Below are 25,020 nucleotides of genomic sequence, written 5' to 3' on the forward strand. Positions count from 1 at the left end.
CAGATGTTAGGTTTATTGTGTACTTTTATATAGGATTTAAACAATCGAACAGTTCCAAAAACCAAAGGTATTCAATGCAGCCAACCATGCTAGAAAGATGCAGGCAAATCCCTTCTTGCTACACACATGACTTATAGCTTTACCCATTGAGGATAAAGCAGTATTATAAGTTATCACACAAGCGCGAGTGGAATACGGAAAAATATAGCGCTTCTGCGTCCCATATCCAACGAGGCAGAAGGCCGAGTTGGATATGGGACGCAGACGCGCTATATTTTCCGTATTTCCACGAGCGCGCGTGTGATAACGTATTTATCTTCAAGCAAACTTGGCGCGTGACATAGAACACACAAGACGCATGGTAGTGATATTAGCCGTGCAATATAGGTTTTTATCACCACTCCATTCTGCCAATCTGATTGGAGGATTAGCGCGTACTTGAAGATAAGGTTTTTATCACCACTCCATTCTGCCAATCTGATTGGAGGATTAGCGCGTACTTGAAGATAAGGTTTTTATCACCACTCCATTCTGCCAATCTGATTGGAGGATTAGCGCGTACTTGAAGATAAGGTTTTTATCACCACTCCATTCTGCCAATCTGATTGGAGGATTAGCGCGTACTTGAAGATAAGGTTTTTATCACCACTCCATTCTGCCAATCTGATTGGAGGATTAGCGCGTACTTGAAGATAAGGTTTTTATCACCACTCCATTCTGCCAATCTGATTGGAGGATTAGCGCGTACTTGAAGATAAGGTTTTTATCACCACTCCATTCTGCCAATCTGATTGGAGGATTAGCGCGTACTTGAAGATAAGGTTTTTATCACCACTCCATTCTGCCAATCTGATTGGAGGATTAGCGCGTACTTGAAGATAAGGTTTTTATCACCACTCCATTCTGCCAATCTGATTGGAGGATTAGCGCGTACTTGAAGATAAGGTTTTTATCACCACTCCATTCTGCCAATCTGATTGGAGGATTAGCGCGTACTTGAAGATAAGGTTTTTATCACCACTCCATTCTGCCAATCTGATTGGAGGATTAGCGCGTACTTGAAGATAAGGTTTTTATCACCACTCCATTCTGCCAATCTGATTGGAGGATTAGCGCGTACTTGAAGATAAGGTTAATTGTCAACCCACACTGTGCTGATGATCAGTAGAAACATCAAACAGCAGCGCCAATTATCAGGAAAGCTGCTTATAGAAATGTTCTTGTTAGCAAGCAGTCGCTACGGCAGGATACCAGTCTTACATTGTACATGTGGAATGTTAATTTGGCTGGTAAATATTCTCGTAAGCATGCTGTTATTATGCTTAGCTCTATAAACCTGTACCAGAGCTCGAGTACGGTGCACTGTATAACCTTCCATAGAGCAATTGGTATAGCTGCTCAGGCTTGACACACTTGTGTTTGGATTAAAAGCAAGGCTGCCATTATGTAAACAACTCTCCCTAAAATAACTAATTAATAAATAGTCAATAAATAAATCACTCAATTTCAAACAGCTGCTCCAGCACAAAAGATAACTTGGCACAACTAAATTATGCTTGCCAGGTTAAGATTACCAGTCAAAATACTATGTTATACTACAATCTATGACTGGTATCCTGCTTATTTTTGCTAAGCAGAAAATGTTTGTCGTCATTCCTGACACCGAGGATACAACAAATTCACCATTCAATTGTTTGCCAAAATGGACACAATGTCCTGGCATGTTGATCAAAGCACATCAGACTCAGTTCTGGTGTTTTTGATCTGCAGAGTGTGGGTTTGAGTCCATTTCCGAACGTGACGGTGTGCCAATTGCTTTTCCTTCGGTTGATAAGTAAAACCATAGGTTGCATGTGTTGTGTATTGCACCTGAAGAGAAGGGTTCACCTGGTGTTTTCTGGTATACGGTTTGTCTTCAGATAGTAACTAAATGGGTCTTATCTTTCAAACATAGCTCCATATATACCTTGTAAGGAAATAACGTGTGATTTGAGATGCCTTGTCCTCGATGTTCACCCATACACACTTTTTACCTACACTTGTTTAAGGGTCTGTATACAGTTGGTGATGACTCTGAGAATTAATGTTAGTGAAAAAAATAGTGGTAAGATGTACAGCAACTTTGGATACTATAATGCAACTTGAGAATAATTTCACTTCAAAGTACTGTGGTTATGGACAAATATTATATAACAGTTTTGATCCCCCTAAATTTGAATATAAAAAGCACAACCACCTTTTGAAATGAAATTTTCTACCTCCATTTTGAAGCCCCATTGTCTGTACTTTTGTGCACAAAAGGGAAGCAAAGTATGACCTCTCGTAAACATCTGGATCCCTTTGATTAAAATCCTCTAAAGCACTCGCCAGTTCTCACGCCCTTAGTCTGTTTAGTTTCATGGAATCCTTATTGACATATTTTGTTTTTGCAGATTTTTCATATGAAGGCTGTTCTCATTGTTACCCCAGAGTTAATGTGCCAAAAATCAATTGAACTGATGTTTTAAATTAGTTGAGCTTAAATTAATCAAAGACGCAACGATCTTTGCTCATAAATGTTTTGGATGATAACAACTTGTTTACACTGGAAACTTGGTGCTCGGAGCTGTAAGACGACCAACTTGTTGCACAAGCTGAGAAGATGTTAAAGACGCTGATATTGGTGACGTTGCTGGGATACGTCGTTCAGGCGGCTGTCGTGCGAGCAGTAAAGTTTTTTTTGTCTGTCTGGTTTACCCATCACCATTTTGCCCTGTTAACATATTGTTCTATTGTGAATGAAATAATGATTTATTTATCTATTTGTTTATTTGGTTTGTTTTTGCAATCTGCAAGCTTGAAATAATCTACTTTGTTTAGTGACTAATCTATTTAAAGGCAGTGGACACTATTGGTAATTACTCAAAATAATTGTTAGCATAACAACTTACTTGGTAACCAGCAATAGAGAGCTGTTGATAGTATAAAAACAAAATGGCTCCCTCTGAAGTAACAGACTTCAGACTACTGAAAGCATACAAATCAGTGCAGCAAGGGTGTCTTTGTTTTCATTATTCTTTCACAACATAGATGACCAATTGAGTCAAAATTTCAACAAGTTTTTTATTTTATGTATATGTTGGGATACACCAAGTTAGAATACCGGTACTAGTCTTTAATAATTACCAAGGGTGTCCACTGCCTCTAATCTATAATAAAATGAGGGACCAGTTTGAACCCAATGGTTATTTTGCTATGTTGTTTGGCTTAAAATGGAACGCATGCATGTTGTTTTAAGTTTTTTTTTTTTTTTTCACAAATCCCTTCTGATTACGGACTCAATATTTAACCTGATGAGTGATCATTCAAAACATCACCATCATGTCCCATAGCCTTGCGGCCGATGGGGCTACCTTGCACTCATGACAATTTGGCCCCACTCTCCTCAGTTTACAGCCAGCTGAGTTTCCCTATCCCTTTCCCCGTCCAGGCTACGGTGTCAGATCTGTAAATCCAGATTAGTCTAGGGTTTCCATGCTTTCAAGCACCCTTTGTTATTAAGACCCTTCAAGGATAATATTTACCAGCCTTCCCTTGGCTCTGGTGATGTGACCAAACCACCAGAGTTTTCTCTTCTTTGCTGTTGTCAGAATGCTAACGTGCCGCATGATGTGATCGGTAACCAGCTTTCGGACCTGGGTATTGGGAGTGTATGCCAAGAAGTGTTCTTTAGCAATTAAAGTCAAAGGCATTGAATACGCATTTCTATATCGGTTAACGTATACTATGCTCCCTGGTTCGGGTTTTGTTAAACAAACTGTGTCAAATTTCACAGCATTGCTTAATTAAGCCAGCACCCAGGGGAGAGGTTGCCAAACGGGGGACTGAAGACTGTCAAAAAACCAGCCTCCACAATTACAGTGATGTTAATCTATCCTGCAGTTTAACTGTTAACGTTGGGAATTTTTTATTTGATAGCGAACCCCACCTCATCTTTGTCCTTCTAAGCCAAAGTCAACTTAAATATACAGCCTTAGACAAGGCTTGATTTATAATTGCTTAGCCTGAGGTTAGTGATTTTATTCTATGATTGAAAAAAAACTAAATCTTTGATTACCAAACTCTATGATTGATTTAATTGTGTTTTCTTTTTTTCTTTTTTCCACCAATGCTTACAACATAGGTTTCACGTAAGTGTTTAATGTTTTTACTTGGTTTTAATTTGGGCCCGTTTTCATAGAGCTGCTAAGCATTAAAAGTAGCTCAGCCCAAAAACTTTATTTCCTGAGAATGGTCACCAGCCCAAAATTTATCATATCTAGGTGACTGGTACACGGCATATGTTGAGATACACTTTGTGAGAAGACTACTTTGACGATATAATACCAAAGGTGTCCATTGCCTTTAAGCCACTGGTCCACTATGATCAGGTATAGGCTTAAGGTTTTCTTCCCCTGACCCGTCACCTCAGTGGACCCCCGGTTCAAATCCCACCTTAGAACATTTTTTTTGCATGTGAATTGGGATTTCGGGCCCTAACCGATAGTGTGGATGTTTTTTCCCCATTTGGGATTCCTCCCTTATCTAAAACTGTCTTCGATTAATATTCATCTTGTTATTGATGCTTGTGTGATATGATCATATATAGGATTTGAGGCATTGCATGTTGAGGTATCAATGTATATTTGGTTTGCGTTAACACCATGTGTGTATCTAATTGCCAGGTAGAGTTGTTCTTAGGGAACTGTCTTGCTCTATTCTACTGCCGTGGAGTAGATAATCGGAGAAGATATGATCATGATATCAATTCCCCTTTAAACTGATGTTGTGAACAGTTCAATATACTGCAGATGTCTATTCATCAACGACCGACATGGGTACAAACCTGTGCGGATACTTAGAAAATCTCAAGAAATCTCAAGTCGCAATACTTTTCTCCGTCTCCATTCTCTATTTGTCTCTGGTTTAATGGTATTTGTTTTTTTGTCCCAAAGTTGGTGCCCGCAACGGGGACAGTAATGAACGACCGTGCATCGACAGTGAGGGAAACCAGCATGATCATGGAGATGAATGGAACCAGGGAGCGTGCGTGCATTGTCAATGTTACAATGGTTTCCCTGCATGTATGGCGCCAATGTGTGTGGCTCCAATTCTTGGGGGTGTTAATTGTAGAGATCAACCAGGACAAGAAAATGTCTGTTGCAATCGTCGGCACATTTGTGAAGAAGGTTTGTTGAGTTTGTAAAACTTTTCGCTGACGCTTTTACAAATTTATTCTCATTATTAAGAGTAGGTCTACTCTTGATTCAATTTGTAAAGAAAAAAACAAAAAATTTACAGTTTAAAATAATTTGACAGTTAGACACAGTAAAGATTTGTAAATTTGCATGTTTAAACAAAATCGTTGATGCCTTATAGCAATATAGCCTTCGAGGAAGAATCTATTACGGTCAAACGTCAGGCCATTAACTCTCGGTCCTTTCGGTTGGTAACTTGTATGCAAAAGCTTTTTATTCTACTTTCTCACCATTCTTTAATGTATCAGGTTTTTTTTAACCCAAGTTTGATTTGTACTTCTTCCATGAGCAATAGGGTACTGTTGCATGTGGTTCGACTCACTTGTTGAATTTTTTCATGAGCAAATTAATACCCATGTCAAGTGTGGATTAAATGGAACACATCTCGGCGTGTTAAACATTCCATTGTGACAAATTATCCTGTTATTTGGATGTAATTTGCCACTCCTATATAATTCATCCACAGAGGGCAAATTTTAGCGTGCGAGTTAGAGTTGGTTCACACAGGTGTGATCGCCTAATGGTTCCATGTGTGAGTGAACGTGCGAATCCAAGGACTGCATGCGCATGCAGGCAGCATCTGCATATTCTGATAAAAGCTTAAAGCAAGATAGTGCTAAAATTGGCAGCAGCAAGGACACGTACTCCCAAGCAGTAAACAACAGTAAACAACTACATATACTCTTTATGAATATTGTAATGATATTAATAATTTAATAGCTACTGTTGCGATACATGCTGCTAAAATATAGGATTCAAACTACCTCTAGCTACCAGGCAATCTTGGTGGTCTAGTTGGTTAGACACTGCTCTAGAATGGCAAAGGTCGTGGGTTCGAATCCCACCTGAGTAATAAGCCTGTGATTGAGTACACACATCGGTGTAAGGGTAAAACCAAATTAAGCTTAATGATGTTGAAGAGTTGAAAAGTGGTCCACCACTCAAACCTCTGCTCCCAATCAATTTGTGAGTGTCAAAATTACCTGTTCTCTCAATCAAAGGTAAGCTGCCTTTACACAAGTCCTCAGCCGCATTACAAAATATCCAACCAGTTGGGAGGAAGTCATTCATCTGGTCGTATCACTCTGATTCTATTTTTCTTTTCAATTGTATCTCTTAATAGATATTATTTGCATCAGGATAAAGAATATAATTATTCATTTTGTTTTTTACCCATAACACAAACACCGATGTCTGTAGGATTGTATACTCATCAATACTTACCCGAGTTCTGTGAAAAAAAAATCACAGGCATATTACTTGTTGGGATTCAAACCTACGACCTTTGCAATTCTAGTTGGTATGACACCAGCTCTAAGGTCGTGGGTTCGGATCCCTTCCTAGTAATGCCTGTGAGTTTTTTGCAGAACTCGGCTAATTACTGAGTACATGTATATAGTGCTGACAGACATTGGTGTATATGGGTAAAACCAAATTGAGTTGTATCTCTATTGGAATCCTTGGTACTGATTGGTCAATATCAGTGCAATATGTTGCACTCCAAAGTCCCATGTTGCTTCCTGTGTTTTTAAAAGCAATGCCAATGTGTGCTTTTTACAGTACATGTACACCATGTTTTCGCAGTGACAAAACCTGTATTCTCTTTCCCTTTTCAAATTAGATTGTGTTAACAATTCAGTTATGCAGCAGGTTTTTCCTTTTTGCTATTTTGAATCTTGTACATGTTTAGGAATTCCCAAGTATTTGTTTCTGAGCTACATTTAAACAAAACCTTTTTTGAAATTTTTCTGCACGTTTTAAGATAATGTGGGTGTTTTTTTAAGTAAAAGGCACACTATGGTATTGGAAACAGATAACACTTCATCCAAATAATTTATGAAGCCATGGCTATACTTGCCAGCTCTCGTAGTTTGTCATATAGGTTCGTAAACCAACAAAATCATGGTGTTTTTTTTGCAACTAGCAGTAAAGGTATTTTGTTGTTTCTGTAGCATTGTCTCTGTGTGAAGCTGAATCAACAGTGGCATCTTGCCCGGACTCACTCTGTGACCTCTTCACCGAGCCTTTTGATGAGTGTCGCATAGATAGATGTGAAGGCTGCTCTGCCGAATTCTATAAGAATGGTAAACTCGTTGGAGGTCCTGTGGGTAAGTTAGAAATCAGGATTTACCCTTTGTAGATCTTATAGTTTGGTTAGTTTTACTTTATGTAGATGAAGGGGTACTAAGTCTATGCCTTTTCTGACTCTTCACTAGATACAACCAAAGCTATTTAGACACAACAATATTTTTGTTAAATATATGTAGATTTATAAAAAGTATAAATTCAGAATAAGAGCTAATCAAACATTGGCATATCTTTCTTCTGTTTAAAAAAAGTATATATGTAATGTATATCTTTTGTCCTCACCGATTAAATCCTATTGGTCCAACGCCACCAATTGTTTCTGAAATAGAAACTTTGATTGGCTATAATTTTCCCGCTTTTTTTCTGGATCCTTCCCTTAATCCTTGTCCCCTCTTTTTTGTACTTTGGAGAAAGGTCTGGTTTGGATTGAAAGCTAAGGCCATCTGCCCTACTCATTATATGTAATGTAATGAGATATACACCACAAAGCCAGATGGCCATTCAAGAGGAAGGCTACACGGATTAGGGCTGTCAATCAGAATCAACTGTTATTAGGGGAAAGTTGTCACCTACATGTACTCCTACTATGTAGGGTTGAAAAAGGGGATAGTTTCTTCACAGTCCGAAGAATGTTGGCATGGGTATCATCCACTAGAACCAGGCTGGTAGAGCAAACTGCACTATACCTTTCCAACCTGCTGGGATATTGGTCGTTAGGTTGCGTGTAGTGTAGACCATGCAAGTTGCAAAACAATTTTGGGGAAGTTTGTATTCCCACATTGCTTTTATGCTTGAAGTTCCACACTCAAATGGGTACCAATGGTCAAATGGCAAGAAACTTGCCCAGCCTGATTTGACATAAGTCTGACTCTGGCTGACTGTTCATTTAGAGAGTCAACTCATATGTTTGTTACAATATATAGAGGTTTGAGGATATTTTTATGTTTTGTGTTTGTTTTTCTGTTTTCCTTAAAGAAATCAAACCGGAATGCCCGCCAGGACCTGTGATTAACTGTTTTGTGGCACCGTGTGATTATGGTAGATGTGACCCTTATCCCAACACAAACTGTCATGTTAACTATTGCGACCATTGTCAGGCAGTGTACTATGGCAGCAAGAACGAGGAGCTGGATTGCAGACCATTGAAGGGAAAATAAGGCGGTGAGTGGACTTAAGCTTTGATTTTATAACGTCTTTTATTTACAGGGATGATTATTTCAGACAAGGAAAGGATCCTCAAGGCTATCTTAACTTGTTGCCAAATTGAATTGCTCCTGTTTAAAGGGGCACACCGGCTCACCGTTTATGCAATTTAGTGGTGTAGAATAAATAAAACAAATTGTTTAGATGGTTGCTGTAAAAAAAAAATCATCAAAATATCACGTAATTAGCGAAAAAAATGATTGAAAAACCCCAACACGTTAAAAGGCCAGCGTATACGCTTTTCCAGCAGTTGCAACCAGCAAATTTTTGTGACATTGTCGCGCAATGTTGTAAGTAAACTGGTTGTTTGTTTATATCAACTATTTACTATGACGCAGCATAAGGATCCAGTCTACATATCCATGTATTATAAACAACCGACATAAATACATGCATCAGGCAAATCCTTCGTACATCCAAAAATCATCCCGAAGAACACAAAGAAACTAACCCAAAATACGATGGGACAATGACAAGTAAATAAAGCACTCCTGGCACTAATAAACTAGGCCTACTACTGCATTGCCATGATGCAGTTTGGAATGCGATTGTGGCGTGACATGCTTCCGACGTGCCAGGGCCCAATTTCATAAAGCCTGTATTTTGGCTCCTACTGGCTCACAACCCCTCCCAAGCTCCCAAGCTGGGAGTTCAAAGCGCCCGGAATTACGCCTTCAGTCCCCAAGAGACACGGCATGGGCGGTACGTGATATGCCCCAAGGCTTACATTCTGATTGCTCCATGCAGTGGGGCCATTGAACAAGCTTCCGCTACATGGACTCTACGTAGTCTTTTTTACTCATGAATAATTGTAATTTTTAGCTTTTCTACGGCTGGAAGTAAAACTAACTCGGAAGATCACCTGATTATTAGAACCACTTTGTGGTTCTAACTATCCCGCGACTCTACGTTTTTTTATTTAAATTTCAAAAACCGCTAAATTTGATGTTTTTTTTTTAGGGACTGCTCTTCTCAATTCCTGGAAGACCTTTGAAGTCATATCTTAGTCTATTTTGTAGCCCAAATAGCCCAATTCAGCCGGTGTGTCCCTTTAAATGTTAAGTAATTAAAAAGGGGGCAATAGTGTTTTGAGGTTGTGCAATGTGTATCGCTAGCAAGCACTTAGTTGATAAACACAGTGACTTTTGTCTTAAATTTGTTTTCATTTGGTTTTTCTACTGTACAAATTAATATCAGTTATGTTTTCTTACTAACACTGTTCAATTTGTCTCATGTGTTTGGTTTTACAGCCTGTTACAACAAACTCTTTGAGCTATGTTGTCTTGCATGGAGGAAGTTGCCTTACTAACACAATCAACTCATTATTTTATTAATTTGTCAGTAAAGTTTCATAATCATTTAAGCTTGAAGAATTAATATCTTATCCACTATTAAACTTTCTGAAAATTTCTTATGTTGAAAGCTAAATTTATCAGAAGAACTACATGTACCATGGTTATTGGTTTTCATTTAAAGTTTTAAAGTTTTTGCAGCGTGATACAATAGACACTTTTGAATTTAGTTTAACTCAAGTCGATCACTTTATTTCTACAAAATGCAGACCATAGTAAGCAAAGGTACATTGGCAAAAATCAAAAGTTAATTACATTTGAAAGTAGTTGTATCATACTAACATCAATGATATGGAGGGATTTATGAAAATTATGTTGTCTGGCATGGAGGAAAGTACATTACTAACTCAATCAACGCATCATTTTTATTAATCCATTAAAAATTAAGTATTTTGTAATTTATGAAGGTTGTATGGTTAGGCTTGCATACAATGGCACTCTGCACTTATGCTAAAAATAGCTAAGTTCTCAGGTCTCAGACACCTCGTCAAAGTTCGCTAACGTACGCGGGATTATTTGTTTGATTTGAATTGGTTTATTAGGAAAAATTCCATTAGGGCAAAAGGAATTCCTTAACAATTATTTAAAAAAAACAGATTGTTAACAACTGAAAAATACAAGAAAGGAAATAAATAAATATTCATAAATACATCAGACAGTTTCGCTATTCCTATTGGTGGAGAGCGCGTCACTTGGGTGTGTATAAACCTTTGTTTATGACCAGTAAAAAGTGTTTAAAACATGGGCGTGACACGCGAGCTTGCACCTGTTCTTATAAGAGTCTCTTTATTACTATTGGTCGAGAGCAACGGCTGAAACAGTTGTGCCACATCACGCGATACGCGCGACGCGCACATCATTCCCATATAAGGAGTTGTTTACCCGATCGGGCCAAGGGCCTTACCATTTCATAGCTGGAGGGGTGTTGTGTTGAAAGAAATTATTTAACAATTATTATTTATGCATTTATTTTACTTTTTGACCAAAAAGTGTTGATGTTTTTGACCGAAAATGTATTTATGAATGGGAATCAAAGTGTGTTGAATCGGTTTTCAACTAGTGGTTTAAACCCACCGAGGCCTGGTTCTTGATAATTTACTTCGTCTGGTAAAATTATCAAGAACCAGGCCTCGTTGGGATTAAACCATGCCACTAGTTGAAAACCTCTTCACCACACATTGATTCCCTTATCAAGTATCAACAGCATCATGCTTACACAGAAAGATTGAAAAAAGAGGAAGGGATACGTTTTCACCAAATGCTCTTGTTGGCTAGGAGTACTGTTTAGCAGCCGAACTAGGGACTGCCTTCTTTTTGTAGTGCTCTGGAACATTTCCAAGCCTTATGTTTACTCGCATGTAGGCCTACTGAATTATCAGACTGTACTACTGTGATGCTGATACAGTGATTGCGTGATAGTGCTATTTAGAGCATTTTAATAAGCCATGTTTCATACTTGAATGAATCGTTCAACGTGTAAACATTCCTGAAAGAAAATCAAGAATTTATGTGCCAATTTGAAAATTTAAATCGCAAAAAATCCATCTGAGCATGAGAACAGTAAAAGTGACTCTCGGAAGGATTTAGTTGGGGCAGGCAGAAGCTTATCCAGCTTATCCAGTTTCACAATTAAAAATGTATTAAGTGAAATCAGAATGTTGTCAGTTGGATTCCTGAACATTATATGGGAGATTAATATTGGTGTACATTGTTTTGGTATCATGTTACAGTTTGCCATAGAGTTGGATTTGTTTATTCCTCAAAGCACCTTTTGTCCTTCAGTAGAAAAGTCTAAATTTTAGAGCCTAAATGTAATGGTGATATGTGGTTATTAAATATTATTGATCGGTTTGAGATTGCATGCTTGATTGTGTTATTGCTGCTTGAAGCCATTGGACACTTTCAGTAAACAGTATTGTCCAAGGCCCACACTTTGTGTATCACAACTTATATATAATATAACAAATCTGTGAAAATTTAGGCTCAGTCATCGGAGTCGGAAGAAAATAACGGGAAAACCCACCCTTGTTTCCGCACGTTTCGCCGTGTCATGACATGTGTTTCAAATAAATCCGTAATTCTCGATATCGAGAATTGATATTGTTTTAATGTTCTTAAAAAGTAAAGCATTTCATGGAATAATATTTCAAGAGAAGTCTTTTACCATTACTATCTGTAAACCCTGTAAGTTATGTGTAAATCTGTGAACTTTTAATTTTGTTCTGTACCGAAAGTGTCCAATGGCTTTAATTGGTTGATTAAGAGTCACGTGGCCTCTAGCATAGGTCAATCTCTGTCCATCTTCACCTTTCACCTACATGACCTAGATCCATATTATGCTCGACCCCAAGTGCATCTGCCAAACATCACCTCGGACCAATCAAAACACAGAAACAGAATGCTTACGTCACGCCAACTGCACATTAATCCAATGAAATTATTGTCTCAAATGAAAACACTGGTTCTGAAAAGCAAGTATCCCCTAAAATGTTTTCTTGTCGTCATGTTGTTGGAAATGTAATAAAATAAACTAAATATCAATAAAATAACACCCTCCTCCCCCATCACTCACATACAGTGCACACTAAAATTCAGAACAATTAATTGATATGTGTCGTCCAATTTGTGAAATCGTTTAGTGACAGGTGTTTAAACCTCAATTAGCAAGTTAAATTAATTAAATACGAAGGTTGTTTCTCAATAAGATCCCAAAATGTAGGTGATTTGCCAAAAAATCAATTGATAGAATTAATTAGCTAACTGTACCTTTTCTAGTTTTGCAAATACCAGACTTCCACGTGGGTAGATTGAAAAAAGTTTTTGCTCATAAATGTTTAGACAAGCAACTTGTTTACACTACACTTGGTTCTCGGAGCTGTATGACGAACAATTGTTGCACAGGCTGACAAGATGTTGAGGACGCTGATACTGGTGACGTTGCTGGGATACGTCATTGGGGCGGCTGTTATGAAAAAAGTAAATTTGTGTTTGTTCTTTTTGGTCTGCTCTTTGCAACATTTAAAGACAGTGGACACTATTGGTAATTGTCAAAGACCAGTCTTCTCACTTGGTGTAACTCAACAAATGCACAACATATTAAACCTGTGAAAATTTGAACTCAATTTGTGGTCATCGAAGTTGCTAGATAATAATGAGAGAAAAAACACCCTTGCCCTACACGAAGTTGTATACTTTCAGATGCTGATTTTGGGACCTCAAAATCGAATTATGAGGTCTCAAAATCGAATTCGTGGAAAATTACTTCTTTCTCGAAAACTACGTTACTTCAGAGGGAGCCGTTTCCCACAATTTTTGTTTGGTTACTATCAACAGCTCTCTCCATTGCTTGTTACCAAGTAAGCTTTTATGCTAACAATTATTTTGAGTAATTAACCATAGTGTCCAGTGCTTTTAATATGATTTCTTTGTTTGGTTTTTACATGGATTTTAAAAGTCATCTCTCAAAGGCTGCCAAATTGGAAACATAAAAATCCCTTTTGGTTACTGAGCAAATTAACTAAGTTATATGCTGATTTCTGTGAGAACTATCTACATGGATATAAACTCTTGTTATCTATCATACATTGACATTAATAAGAACGTGTTCGGCAATCAGTTTAATATGTGTGATGTAGTCAGATAATGGTACAGTGAGATCTCGTGGGCCGGAAGTCGGGTGCAGCTACTCCAGTTCCATACTTGAAAGACCTGTTGAACGCTCAACAGTTATGCACTGACCGTGGGTATCAGAAACGTGGTTATTAAAGGGAAGGTACACGTTTGGTAATTACTCAAAACCAATATTACCTTAAAAACTGACTTGGTAATGAGCATTGGAGAGCTGTTGATGGTATAAAACATTGTGAGAAACGGCCCCCTCTGAAGTAACATAGTTTTTGAGAAAGAGGTAATTTCTCACTAATATATTAACAAACTTCTAGCTAGAAGTCTTTGATTCCTTTCTTAAAGCACACAAATTCGTCCAATAACAGTGTTTTTTTCTTTCAGCATTTTTTTCGCAACTTCGATGACCAATTGAGCCAAAATTTTCACCGGCTTGTCATATTATGGTTACGGTGGGATACATCAAGTGTGAGCACCGGCCTTTGACAATTACCAAGCGTGTACAGTGCCTTTAAAGGAACACGTTGCCTTGGGTCTGTCGAGTTGGTCTTTGAAAAGCGTCCTGTAACCGTTTGTTATAACATCGATATGGTTAGAAAGATGTTTTAAAAGTAGAATACAATGATCTACACAAATATGCCTCGAAATTGCATGGTTTTCGTTTTAACTCGTCGACAAACACGGTCGGCCATTTATGGGAGTCATAACTTTGACTCCCATAAATGGCCGACCGTGTTAGTTCGCGACGTAAAATGAAAACCGTGCAATTTTGAGTGATGCTTGTGTGAATCATTATATTCTACTTTTAAAACATCTTTCTAACCATATGCATTTCATAACAAACGGTTTCAAACGCTTTTCATAGACCAACTCGTTCGATCCAAGGCAACGTGTTCCTTTAAAGGGAAGGTACACGTTTGGTAGTTACTCAAAACAAATATTAACTTAAAAACTGACTTGGTAACGAGCATTGGAGAGCTGTTAATAGTATAAACTATTGTGGGAAACGACTCCCTCTGAAGTAACATAGTTTTTGAGAAAGGGGTAATTTCTCACTAAAATAATAAAAGACTTCTAGGTAGAAGTCTTTTATTATTATCTGAAAGCACACAAATTCGTCCAATAAGGGTGTTTTTCTTTCATCATTTCCTCGCAACTTCGATGACCGATCGAGCCCATTTTTTCACAGGATTGTTATTTTATGGTTATGATGGGATACACCAAGTGAGAAGACTGCTCTTTGACAATTACAAATTAACAGGATTTATATTTTTTAAATTAACACCAATAGGACATTTATTTCATAATGATATCCTCAACGACAGTAAATACAATTTGTGATGAAGGATAAACTAGACAGTAGTTTGCAGCAGAATCATGGTAAGCTTACAGTTAAGTTTTCTTTCAGGGCACACTTGACAGTAAACAAAAACATTTTACGATGTTAACTTGTAGGTTGACATGTAGAATTACAAAAGCCAAAATCATTAGGAAGAAACTTTAAATAAATAGTAAACTTGCGGGTACGCAACCATGTGTAAATCTTTTTTGGGAGTTTTAGTTTTGAGAAGAGTGGGTTTGGTCTTCAATGTTCGATTCGTATACTATGCTCCTCTTCTCAATTAGTTGCTTCCTATTTCTCCACACCATGCAAAGCTTCAAACAAAATTTAAGAAAATTTGTCTTGCGCCACACTTTAAAAACAAGTGATGATTGGATAATTGCATCAAAACAAAATATGAACTGCACCTGCTTTCGTGTGTCGTATAAATCAGACTTAATATCCTCTATACCAGGCCAGCTGGTCATTACACAAAGTGGTAATTAATAAAATAGCATTGAACAAGGTTAACTGGCAGGACTTGGTCTGGGACTCTGGTGGTTTAGACCATGCATCTGTTTTAGTTGCTGGAATGCTGAGATATATGCTGGAGGTCACCGGTCTGATTGAATCACACACATTTACAGTGCTTTCTAATCGTTCGTAATAAGTTAAAGCTTTGAATAAACAAATTTTATAACTCTGTCATGTCTGTTGAATTTTTGTTTTAATGCAAGTCGCCAGACACACAAGGCCTGAAGCCACTTCAAGGTGTGGATGGGCTACAATATAATATTTTTGCCAGGGGCTATTGCAACCTACTCCTGGGGCTGAAACAGGGATACCCCCTTTACAGTCCATAGGATTGGGTATCAGTCATCAGAAGCCTGGCTAGTAGAGCAGAAAGCACTACTTCCCCATGTATTTAATAGCAGAGTGTTAATGCAGCTCTCTTTATTAATTTATTTTAACACCGCTTTTTCAATGTATTTCCCCACCACTTCTTTATTTCAAACTTAGGTGCCATGTAAGTATTTTGAAGTCTTTGCTTAGGCTAAAGGTGGTCCTCAGTGGTTTAGGGTTTGTTACATTAGCATGACTTTTTTGTTATCTGATTTCTTGAGGTGCTTATCTGCTGCACAACCAAAAGTTTTGCTTCTGCCAGCTCCAAAGTTGGCTCATCTTTCTGTGTATTCTAACAAAATATATCACCCATTTCATCATTCAACTGTTAAGAGAGGTTTGCAGTAACACCATGCAAAAATATCTGTGAGTAGTGTTGGTTCTGAAAAGAACTGATGGTTAATGATTCATTGTTTCGATTATTCTTTGATTGTCTTCAGGAGAATGTACAGTCACTTCCAAAGAGACTTTCACGTGGTATTCCACAAACCTCTTTTTGTTTCACCATGCAAAGTTTCAAATCCTAACTGCTCATCATTCGAAAGCATTTCTTGTCACCTAATTTCCCCGAGAAAACTTATTTTTGAATCTGCAAAGTCCAAGCCAATTGTTAAAGGTTTCTCGCATCAATGATGAAAGAAAAACCAAGTTCAAATCAACGTCTGTGGACTTATTGTAGTGAAGCAGTTTGTGTGAAGTATGGTTGGCTCTAGGTAGAACGTAATTCATAGGCCTACTAAACGGGATTGAATGCAGTAGGCCCAACACACATATGCATGTTTATGCTTAACGCAAGTTACAATTTTTATTAGTTACAAATTTTTGACTCAGTCTAATTCTACATCATTTTAAATCTCTAGTTTCAAGATTTTGCACAAGGGGTTTCATTTTTTGTTCTTAAAGGCAGTGGACACTATTTGTAATTACTCAAACTAATTATTAGCATAAAACCTTACCTGGTAACGAGTAATGGGGAGCTGTCGATAGTATAGCACAATGTGAGAATACTGGTCTTTGACAATTACCAAAAGTGTCCAGTGCCTTTAATAATCCATGTAGAAATTTTTGCTTTTCATTGAAATTGAGGTTTTGGAAGTGATATGATGCAAAGAAGCTGGTGATAAATGCGTAGGTATAAACTTGTTTATTTTTTTCACCCACAAGTGGACAACTCCTGCCTTGACAGTGAGGAAAACAAGCATGCTCATGGAGATGAATGGAATGAGGGATGTGAGCATTGTCGCTGTGATAATGGTTTCAAAGTTTGTATATCACCAATGTGTATAGATCCACCTGAGGATCAACAATGCACACTACGACTTGAAACAGAAAATGATTGTTGCCCACAATTTGATTGTGAAGAAGGTACATGTATAAATTTTGTTTTCCCTCTACCTGTTGTTTTGTTATCTCCTCATTATTAAGATGAGAAAAGGAGTTGTAATTAATTAATTATGTCAAGATGTTTTCTAAAGACAAGGTGGCCCCACTTATGGAACAAACTCCCTACAGAAATCCGCCAGTCTGACTCAATCATGACATTAGAAAAACTGTTGAAGACTGAACTGTTCAGAGCCCATTAATTTGTTTATTGTTAATTCTCTTTTTGTTCAGCGCCTTGATCTAGTGTATAGGATATGTGCGCTTTATGAGAACTTTGTATTATTACAGTAAATACATTGTAAATTGTGATGTTGAACATTTGTATTGCTGTTCAGTTAAAGGTGTCCGCAAATAGACTTTTTTTTATAATGATACATCTTGTCTTAATGAGCAGGGCCCAATTTCATAGCACTGCTTAACGGTAAGCAAAATTTCATGCTTAATATAGCAGTAGCAGAACAATTTGCCAAGGTGCAAGTGTATTTTACAGGTTAGCAGACAAATTGGTTGCCGTATTGCACTTTTACCATGATTTGCATTGTGACGTCTTTTATTTTTGTGCGGTATAAGCACTGGAAGAGGAGCATATATGCCTTTTCGTTGCTTACCGTTAGCAGCGCTATGAAATAGAAATCGCACAGTAAGCACAAAATCAGCCCCAAGCAGTACTATGAAATTGGGCCCTGTTGTTCAAACTTGTTATTGTCATCTTTAAAGGGGAGAAACCATGCATTGACAGCGAGGGGAACAAGCATGCTCATGGAGATACATGGGACCAGGGACAATGTGAGCAATGTCTCTGTGATTATGGCGACAGTGCTTGTATGTCACCAATGTGTTTGGACCCACCTGAGGATCAACACTGTACACTTCGACCAGGCACAGAGAATGAGTGTTGCCCACAATTTGATTGTGAAGAAGGTATGATGGCGTTTTCTTTCCGTTGTTTGACATTTTTTCACTAAAAAAACCAAAACAGTTAAAACTGTCTGCTGTATAAGGCATTGTTAATAATTCATTTTTAACCATCATTATTTAAAACTTATCTGAGCCAACTGGGACAATTTTAAGGATACACATAAAACTAATCTAAACTTATGAATCAATTACTTGGTAGCCCAACAGGTCAATACTCATTCACTGTATTTAACCCACACCTGTGACGTCATGCTATTGTTAAATCGCTCCATTATTTTGCACTAATGGCGCGATGGTTACATCTATTCACCCATTGTGCATAAAAGAGGTAGGGTTGAAGTCAATGACGCCATCATGGACCATATATTATTTTGTTTTTAATAGTTTTTAACACAGGTTAATAGAGCTACACATGTATTGCAAAATGATCGTTAACACTTTCCACAAGTGAACAGCTACATTTTTAAATTATTATTTAGCTGAGATGTTAAAAAATAATTATAGAACTACAACAGTAATTTAAGCAGGTCTTAAAGTCAGATAAATCAATTTCATTTTAACCAGTATTTTTGTTTTTTGTTTTTATTAATTCAAATGCTTAATTTACCATACACAAACATGGTAAGTGAGTAAAGTCCCTAAAATTTAAGATTGCAAAGATACTTTTTTCAATTTCAATAACAGGAATTCAACTGAAATTGTTGATCATAAAGGTAGCTTAAATTTGTTTATTAAAAACAAATCTGAAACTACAGGCTTGTACGCAGGTAGGTCACTTCTTTTGTCTTCACCTTTTGGGTTTTTTGTAGACCGAGAAAGTCGGCTACAACATCATCTGAAATCTGTTTCTATCACTAACTTGTATAAATGTACTTAAAGTCAAGAAACAAAATCACTTATCTGCTGCCACTTTCGCTCCCGATCTATGATGCCACTATCGAAGGAACGAACATATTTCCTGAATGTTGGTCTTCGTCCATTGTTCACACACCACCAGTGGTGTTCACTGGAGTGAACAAGCTTACGTAATACATACAAACAATTGACTTAAAAATTAAACAATATCGCGCCATTCGTGCGAAATAATGGAGCGATTTTAACAATAGCATGACGTCACAGGTGTGGGTTAAGTCGCATAATGCCCTCGGTGAACGCGCCATTCGTGGGTACGAATGGCCCTTGGGCTTCGCCCTCGGGCCATTCTTACCCACGAATGACACGCACCTCGGGCATTATCCTATACCCCATTCAGGGGTATTGAATGTGCTTTGAGTCGATACAAAACTTGTATTAATTTGTATTCTTTGCTCTTTTCAGCTATGGAATGTTAATCATTTTTAATTTTAGACATGTGTAGGTTTTTATTCGAAATTAATTTTTCGGTGGCAGTATGGTTCTGTATTAAGTTTGCAAATTTTATGCATCACACGCATGCAGATCGCTGAACCCCCAAAGGTTCCTACTTTTGGTGGCTCAAAAGAGTCACCCATTTCATTATTCAAAAGCAATTCTAACCACAAACATGTTCAACTGTGCCTCAGCGCCTTAGAACACACTCTTGATTTTGGCGCTCTACAAATGACCTTTGATTGATTGATTCATTGATGTTCTGAGAAACACTTCTCTTCAAAGAGCATTTGTTGAAGCCGAAACAATTATCGAATGTTCTTTCACAAATCATCAAATAAAAACTAGGTTAGTGCAACTCATGTGAGCTTCAGTAATTAGTGGGCCAGTTTGTGTGAAGTATGTGTGAAATCCTATATACTCAAAACAGGATTTGATGCATAACACCTGTCCATGTATGTGCCTAAATTGCAAAGCATTTGTGGGTCACAAATATCTGATTTAATCAGATTTAAAATATCTTTTCAAATGTCAAATTTTGGCAAAGTCCAACATTCATCCCGATTTTTGCACACAGCTTTCCATTTGTTCGTAAATAATTACGGTACACTTTTTGTTGAGTTTTTCTTTGAAATTTAGGTTCTGGAGGTCAATATTTGTTTTTGCCTGCACCTCTCTCTGTAAGGAAACTTGTGAGAAATGCATTTGAGTAACACCTTTTTTTTCCATCCTGAAAGTGGACAAACCATGCATCGACAGCGAGGGAAACAAGCATGTTAATGGCGAGGAATGGTTCGAGGGACGATGCAAGCATTGTGTTTGTCATAATGGTGACAGTGCTTGTATGTCACCAATGTGTTTGGACCCACCTGAGGATCAACACTGTACACTACGACTAGGAACAGAAAATCAGTGTTGCCCACAATTTGATTGTGTAGAAGGTACATTGGTTTTGTTCTTTTCATCTGTTTTGATTCTTCTTAATATAAAGATGGATAAAGATATTTTGAATGAAATTCATTAATAATGATTACAACAATTTTAAGACATAGAAAAGACATTGCAAAGTGTAATGCTGAACGATTCTTTTAATTTGACGTTATGGACTTTAAAGATACAAACTTTGCCCTATGTTTTTAATAGAAATTGAAGACATTATTTCCAAGTACTCAAAAACCAATGTGAACTGTTCCCATCTTTCCGGGAGGGGTAAGAAAATTTAAGGAAAACATGTTTTTTGATTAAGTTTTTTTCTGGTCATTTTCAAAGTGAACAAACCATGCATCGACAGGGATGGAAAGAAGCATGCTCATAGAGAGGAATGGGACCAGGGAAAATGTGAGCATTGTCGCTGTGATAATGGTGACAGTGTTTGTACATCACCAAGGTGTTTGGATCTACCTAAGGGTAAACAGTGTACTCTACAACCAGGAACAGAACATGACTGTTGTCCATATTTTGATTGTGAAGAAGGTACATTGATTTTGTATTTTTCCTGCCGTTTGATACATTCTCTTTGAAAAGATGTGATGAGAAAACCTTTCAGATAATATGGAAAACCTCCTAAACAATATGTATGCACACTTTGATCTATTTTTTTGCTTTCATGCTCCTTTAAGAACTTGCTCTGTTACGTGACCATCACGTCTTAGATTCTCATCATCAGGGATTGTTTAGCACAGAAACTGCATAAAGACTCAAAAGATGGTGGTAAACAAACCTTGCGTCTGATTGACACCTTTTTTAAGGCTCTACTGTCATGGTTGATTACCAAGACAACTTCTGGGTTGTACCAACTAAAGAGCAATACTTATGACGGTCGAGTCCTTATTGCATAATAAAGGAAACACTGAACTAACAATTCATAGCAAGACCCAGAAATTTGCAGCAAAGATGTTTAGTGAAAAAGTACAAGATCAATAATATTTGAAGACATTATATGAGACGAGACCAAATAGTCTTCCAATGATGAGTTTGCTCCTTTAACAGAAAGTGATAACTTCTAGCTCTTTCTCAAAATCATATATGCCTTGTTTGAACACCTCTTTTTGTATTATCCTAAAAGTGGACAAGCCATGCACTGACAGTGATGGGAACAAGCATGCTCATGGAGAGGAATGGGACCAGGGAAAATGTGAGCATTGTCGCTGTGAGAATGGGTTCAGTGCTTGTACTTCACCCATGTGTTTGGACCCACCTGAGGATCAACACTGCAGACTACGACCAGGAACAGAGATTGAGTGTTGCCCACAATTTGATTGCGAAGAAGGTACACTGGTTTTGCTTTTCCCTGCTGTTTTTCATATTTTGCACATTAACAGATGAGATAAGAAGAACAATTATTGTTAAAGTTTTAAACAGCTTAGACATTGTAAATTGTAATGTTGAACATTGCTTATGTTACACATTTTTAAAGGCACTGTACACAATGGTAATTGTCAAAAACCACTCACTTGGTGTATCCCATCATGAGCATAAAATAACAAGCCCATGAAAATTTGGGCTCAATTGGTCTTCGAGGTTGCAAGAAAATTCTGAAAGAAAAAACACCCTTGTTGGACGAATTTGTGTGCTTTCAGAAAAAGGCTTCTAGCTATAAGTCTTTTATTATTTTAGTGAGAAATTACCTCCGTCATTCTCAAAAACTACGTTTCTTCAGAGGGAGTCGTTTCCCACAATGTTTTATACTATTAACAGCTCTCCAATGCTCATTACCAAGTCAGTTTTTAACTTAATATTTGTTTTGAGTAATATCCAAACGTGTTCCTTCCCTTTAAGGATCCTTGACTTATGTTTACAGAAAATGAAGAGGTACTTTCCAAATACATAAAAAGCCAAGGGGAATAAATGTCCCCCTTCCTCCCTCTCTGGAAAGATAATTAAAGTAAAAATGAAATTTGTTGTTATCTTTTAAGTGGAAAAACCATGCATCGATAGTGAGGGAAACAAGCATGATGATGGCGAGGAATGGTTCGAGGGACGATGCAAGCATTGTCTTTGTCATAATGGTGAAAGTGCTTGTGCTTCTTCCATGTGTTTGGACCCACCTGATGATAAACAGTGAACACTTAAAACGACCAGAAAGAGGGTGAGTTTTTTTCTTTTCTTTCCCTGATGTTTTTATGCCTACTGTGGAAGACGAGGGTGAACTTTTTTTGTCTTGTTGTGGTCACGTGGTGTGTAGCTATTGTTCAATGCCTTATGGAGGCAATGACAAAGCACAAAAAGAAATATTAAATTTAAGGTCTGGAGTGCTCCACAAGATATTTTGTATAAAAGCCATACCATAGGTTTTGTTTGTAATGTGAATGAAACCAGTGAATTTATAAAGAAAAGGGGCTTCTTCCTATGTTTCTGTCATGGTCTGGTGTTTGTCCATAGCCACTTTTGAAGCATGCAATTGATAGTGAATATATCTTCAGTAAAACTTGAAAGGTATAGCTAAAAATAGTGCAGTATGCGGAATGATAGCAGCCTGTTGAAAACACACTCATTATAGGCTTGTTGTTATGGATCAGCCCAAGAGTCAAGGATTCAGGTTTGCTCAAAGATTGTTATTAATGTACAGCCAAGAGGACGTGCCAAACACACTTAAGCCCGGTTCATACTTCCTGCGAATGGAAATGCGATACAAATGTTGGTGTCACAAATTCGCAATGAATAGTTTGCAAGGGTTGAGTTGTGCTCGACTCTCTTGCGAATATTGCAGCGAAAACAGTAAAATTCACGTAAAATTTGCATTGCAATCGCATTTGCAGGAGGTATATGAGCCAGGCTTTACCCAGATAACCAGATAGTTCACCTCGCCAGTTTACTAAACTTTTAGTTTCATGCTGTTCAATTCTGATTATGCAGTTGGGGTTCGAATAACCACTTATTCTTAAATATCTCAGACAGTTTCACTATTCCTTTTGGTGGAGAGCGCGTCATATTGGGGTGTATAAACCTTTGATAATGACCATTTTTTATAACCAGCTGGCTTCCATGCGTCGGGCGCGCAAGATTATCATCAGAATGCAATTCATAGCTATAGTAACGGCGCGTAATCTAAGCGTGAGTGCGTAATCTAAGCGTACGACGTACACTCAACCCACGCGCATCCAACAGATACTTTACAAAGTTTTCAAAAAAATATTTAAAACCTCATATTATATTCAATTGTTAATTGTATTTTTTTTACGTTTTTTTTTACCAAAGGGCATTTAAGAATGGAAGTAAAAGATAGTAGTGACTCGTTCTTAAACGTCCATTAAAAACCTTGCAGGGTCGTTGCCGAGCGTTAAAAGCCCTGCTTCCGGCTTGGGCCTTTATCATACGGCCGCTAACCCTGCCGGCTTTAAACGGCCATTTAAGAACTCGTCGCTACCCTTTTATTCCCTTAGTACTATTACATGCTGATCAATTTTTAGCAGGGCTGAGAATTGGCACTCGGTGTATTGTGTGTATCACACATCGGTAAAACAGAAACAAAATATAGTAATGTTTTGTTTTCTGACACCTGATAATAAGTTCTCTCAATTACAGTCAAAAAACACTAACTGAATATTTAAACCAGTTTTGTCTCCCTACTAACATGTTCGTCTGTCTTATATGTTTGTTTTCCCCCAGCCTGATAGCTACAACAAGCATTTTGAGGTCTATTGTCTTACTTGGATGGAGTGGCATTACTTAAACCCCAGTTTATTGGAGCTGGATCCTCCTATTGTGTCTTCATTGTTTTCTGGGAATCTAAGGATTTCTTAAAGGAGCACGTTGCCTTGGGTCGGAGGAGTTGGTCTATGAAAAGCGTTTGTAATCCTTTGTTATCAAATGGATATGGTTAGAAAGGTTTGTTTTAAAAGTAGAAGTCAATCATCCACACAAATTTGCCCCGAAGATGCATGGTTTTCCCTTTTATTTTGCGAACTAACGCAGTCGACCAAAAATTTGACTCCAATAAATGGCCAACGTTAGTCAAAGAGGTAAAAGGATAACCGACCCGTGCAATTTCAAGGCATGTTTGTGTGGATCATTTCTACTTTTACCATATCTTTCCGCAACGATATGAATTTTATAACAAATGGTAAAAACGCTTTTCATAGACCAACTCTTCCGATTCAAGGCAATGTATGTTCCTTCAAGAGGATTTTAGGGGACACTTCTGTACAAGAGCAAAGATTTAGTTAAAGAACTGTTTTTTTTGTTGGTTTTTTTTTGGGGGGGGGGTAACCCTCTGCTCTATATCGGGACTGGTATTCATCACTGTGTCATTAACTATTGCATTCTTACAATTGTAAATGTTTCATCACAGTCAAACAAATATTTATTTTGCAAGTTTTCTTAACATTGTCAGGTTTTTTAATGATCAATGTTTAGTTGTAGATTCCTGTATCTGGTGGAGGGTAAATATATCAAAAAAGTGTAGGAAAGTTTTAATATTGTTTTAAGTTTTAAAGTTTTGTTTAGCCTGACACAACACACTCTTTGATCTCAGGAAGAAGGTGTATTCCTAACTCAATAAACGCATAAGTTTTTTTTAATTCATTAATACTGGAGTAGTTCATTATCAGGAAGTGTTGTAGGGATTGACTTGATATGAATCTTTTTAAAAGGCATTAACACAAAT

The 25,020-nt window shown here is 37.5% G+C and overlaps 1 protein-coding gene across 1 annotated transcript; it reads left to right on the plus strand.

Annotated features, from left to right (window-relative positions):
- The first annotated feature begins 4,979 nt into the window (after positions 1 to 4,979).
- On the plus strand, positions 4,980 to 24,543 carry LOC139953147 (cysteine-rich motor neuron 1 protein-like). Its single transcript, XM_071952568.1, has 10 exons — positions 4,980 to 5,207; positions 7,229 to 7,384; positions 8,340 to 8,525; positions 16,932 to 17,132; positions 17,868 to 18,071; positions 20,153 to 20,356; positions 20,685 to 20,888; positions 21,481 to 21,684; positions 22,331 to 22,503; positions 24,024 to 24,543. Exons 4-9 carry the CDS (start codon positions 17,045 to 17,047, stop codon positions 22,477 to 22,479), a joined length of 1,053 nt encoding a protein of 350 aa, XP_071808669.1. The 5' UTR covers positions 4,980 to 5,207; positions 7,229 to 7,384; positions 8,340 to 8,525; positions 16,932 to 17,044; the 3' UTR covers positions 22,480 to 22,503; positions 24,024 to 24,543.
- The last annotated feature ends 477 nt before the right edge of the window (positions 24,544 to 25,020 follow it).

The sequence above is a fragment of the Asterias amurensis genome, chromosome 21 (genome assembly GCF_032118995.1).
Source record: "Asterias amurensis chromosome 21, ASM3211899v1".
In the NCBI taxonomy this organism is placed as follows: Eukaryota; Metazoa; Echinodermata; class Asteroidea; order Forcipulatida; family Asteriidae; genus Asterias; species Asterias amurensis.

Coding starts and splice junctions, on each gene's coding strand:
- LOC139953147 (XM_071952568.1), top strand. CDS start 17,045: ATGTGTATAGATCCACCTGAGGATCAACAATGCACACTACGACTTGAA. Junction 17,133..17,867: donor ACAATTTGATTGTGAAGAAG/GTACATGTATAA, acceptor TCATCTTTAAAG/GGGAGAAACCATGCATTGAC. Junction 20,889..21,480: donor ATATTTTGATTGTGAAGAAG/GTACATTGATTT, acceptor TTATCCTAAAAG/TGGACAAGCCATGCACTGAC.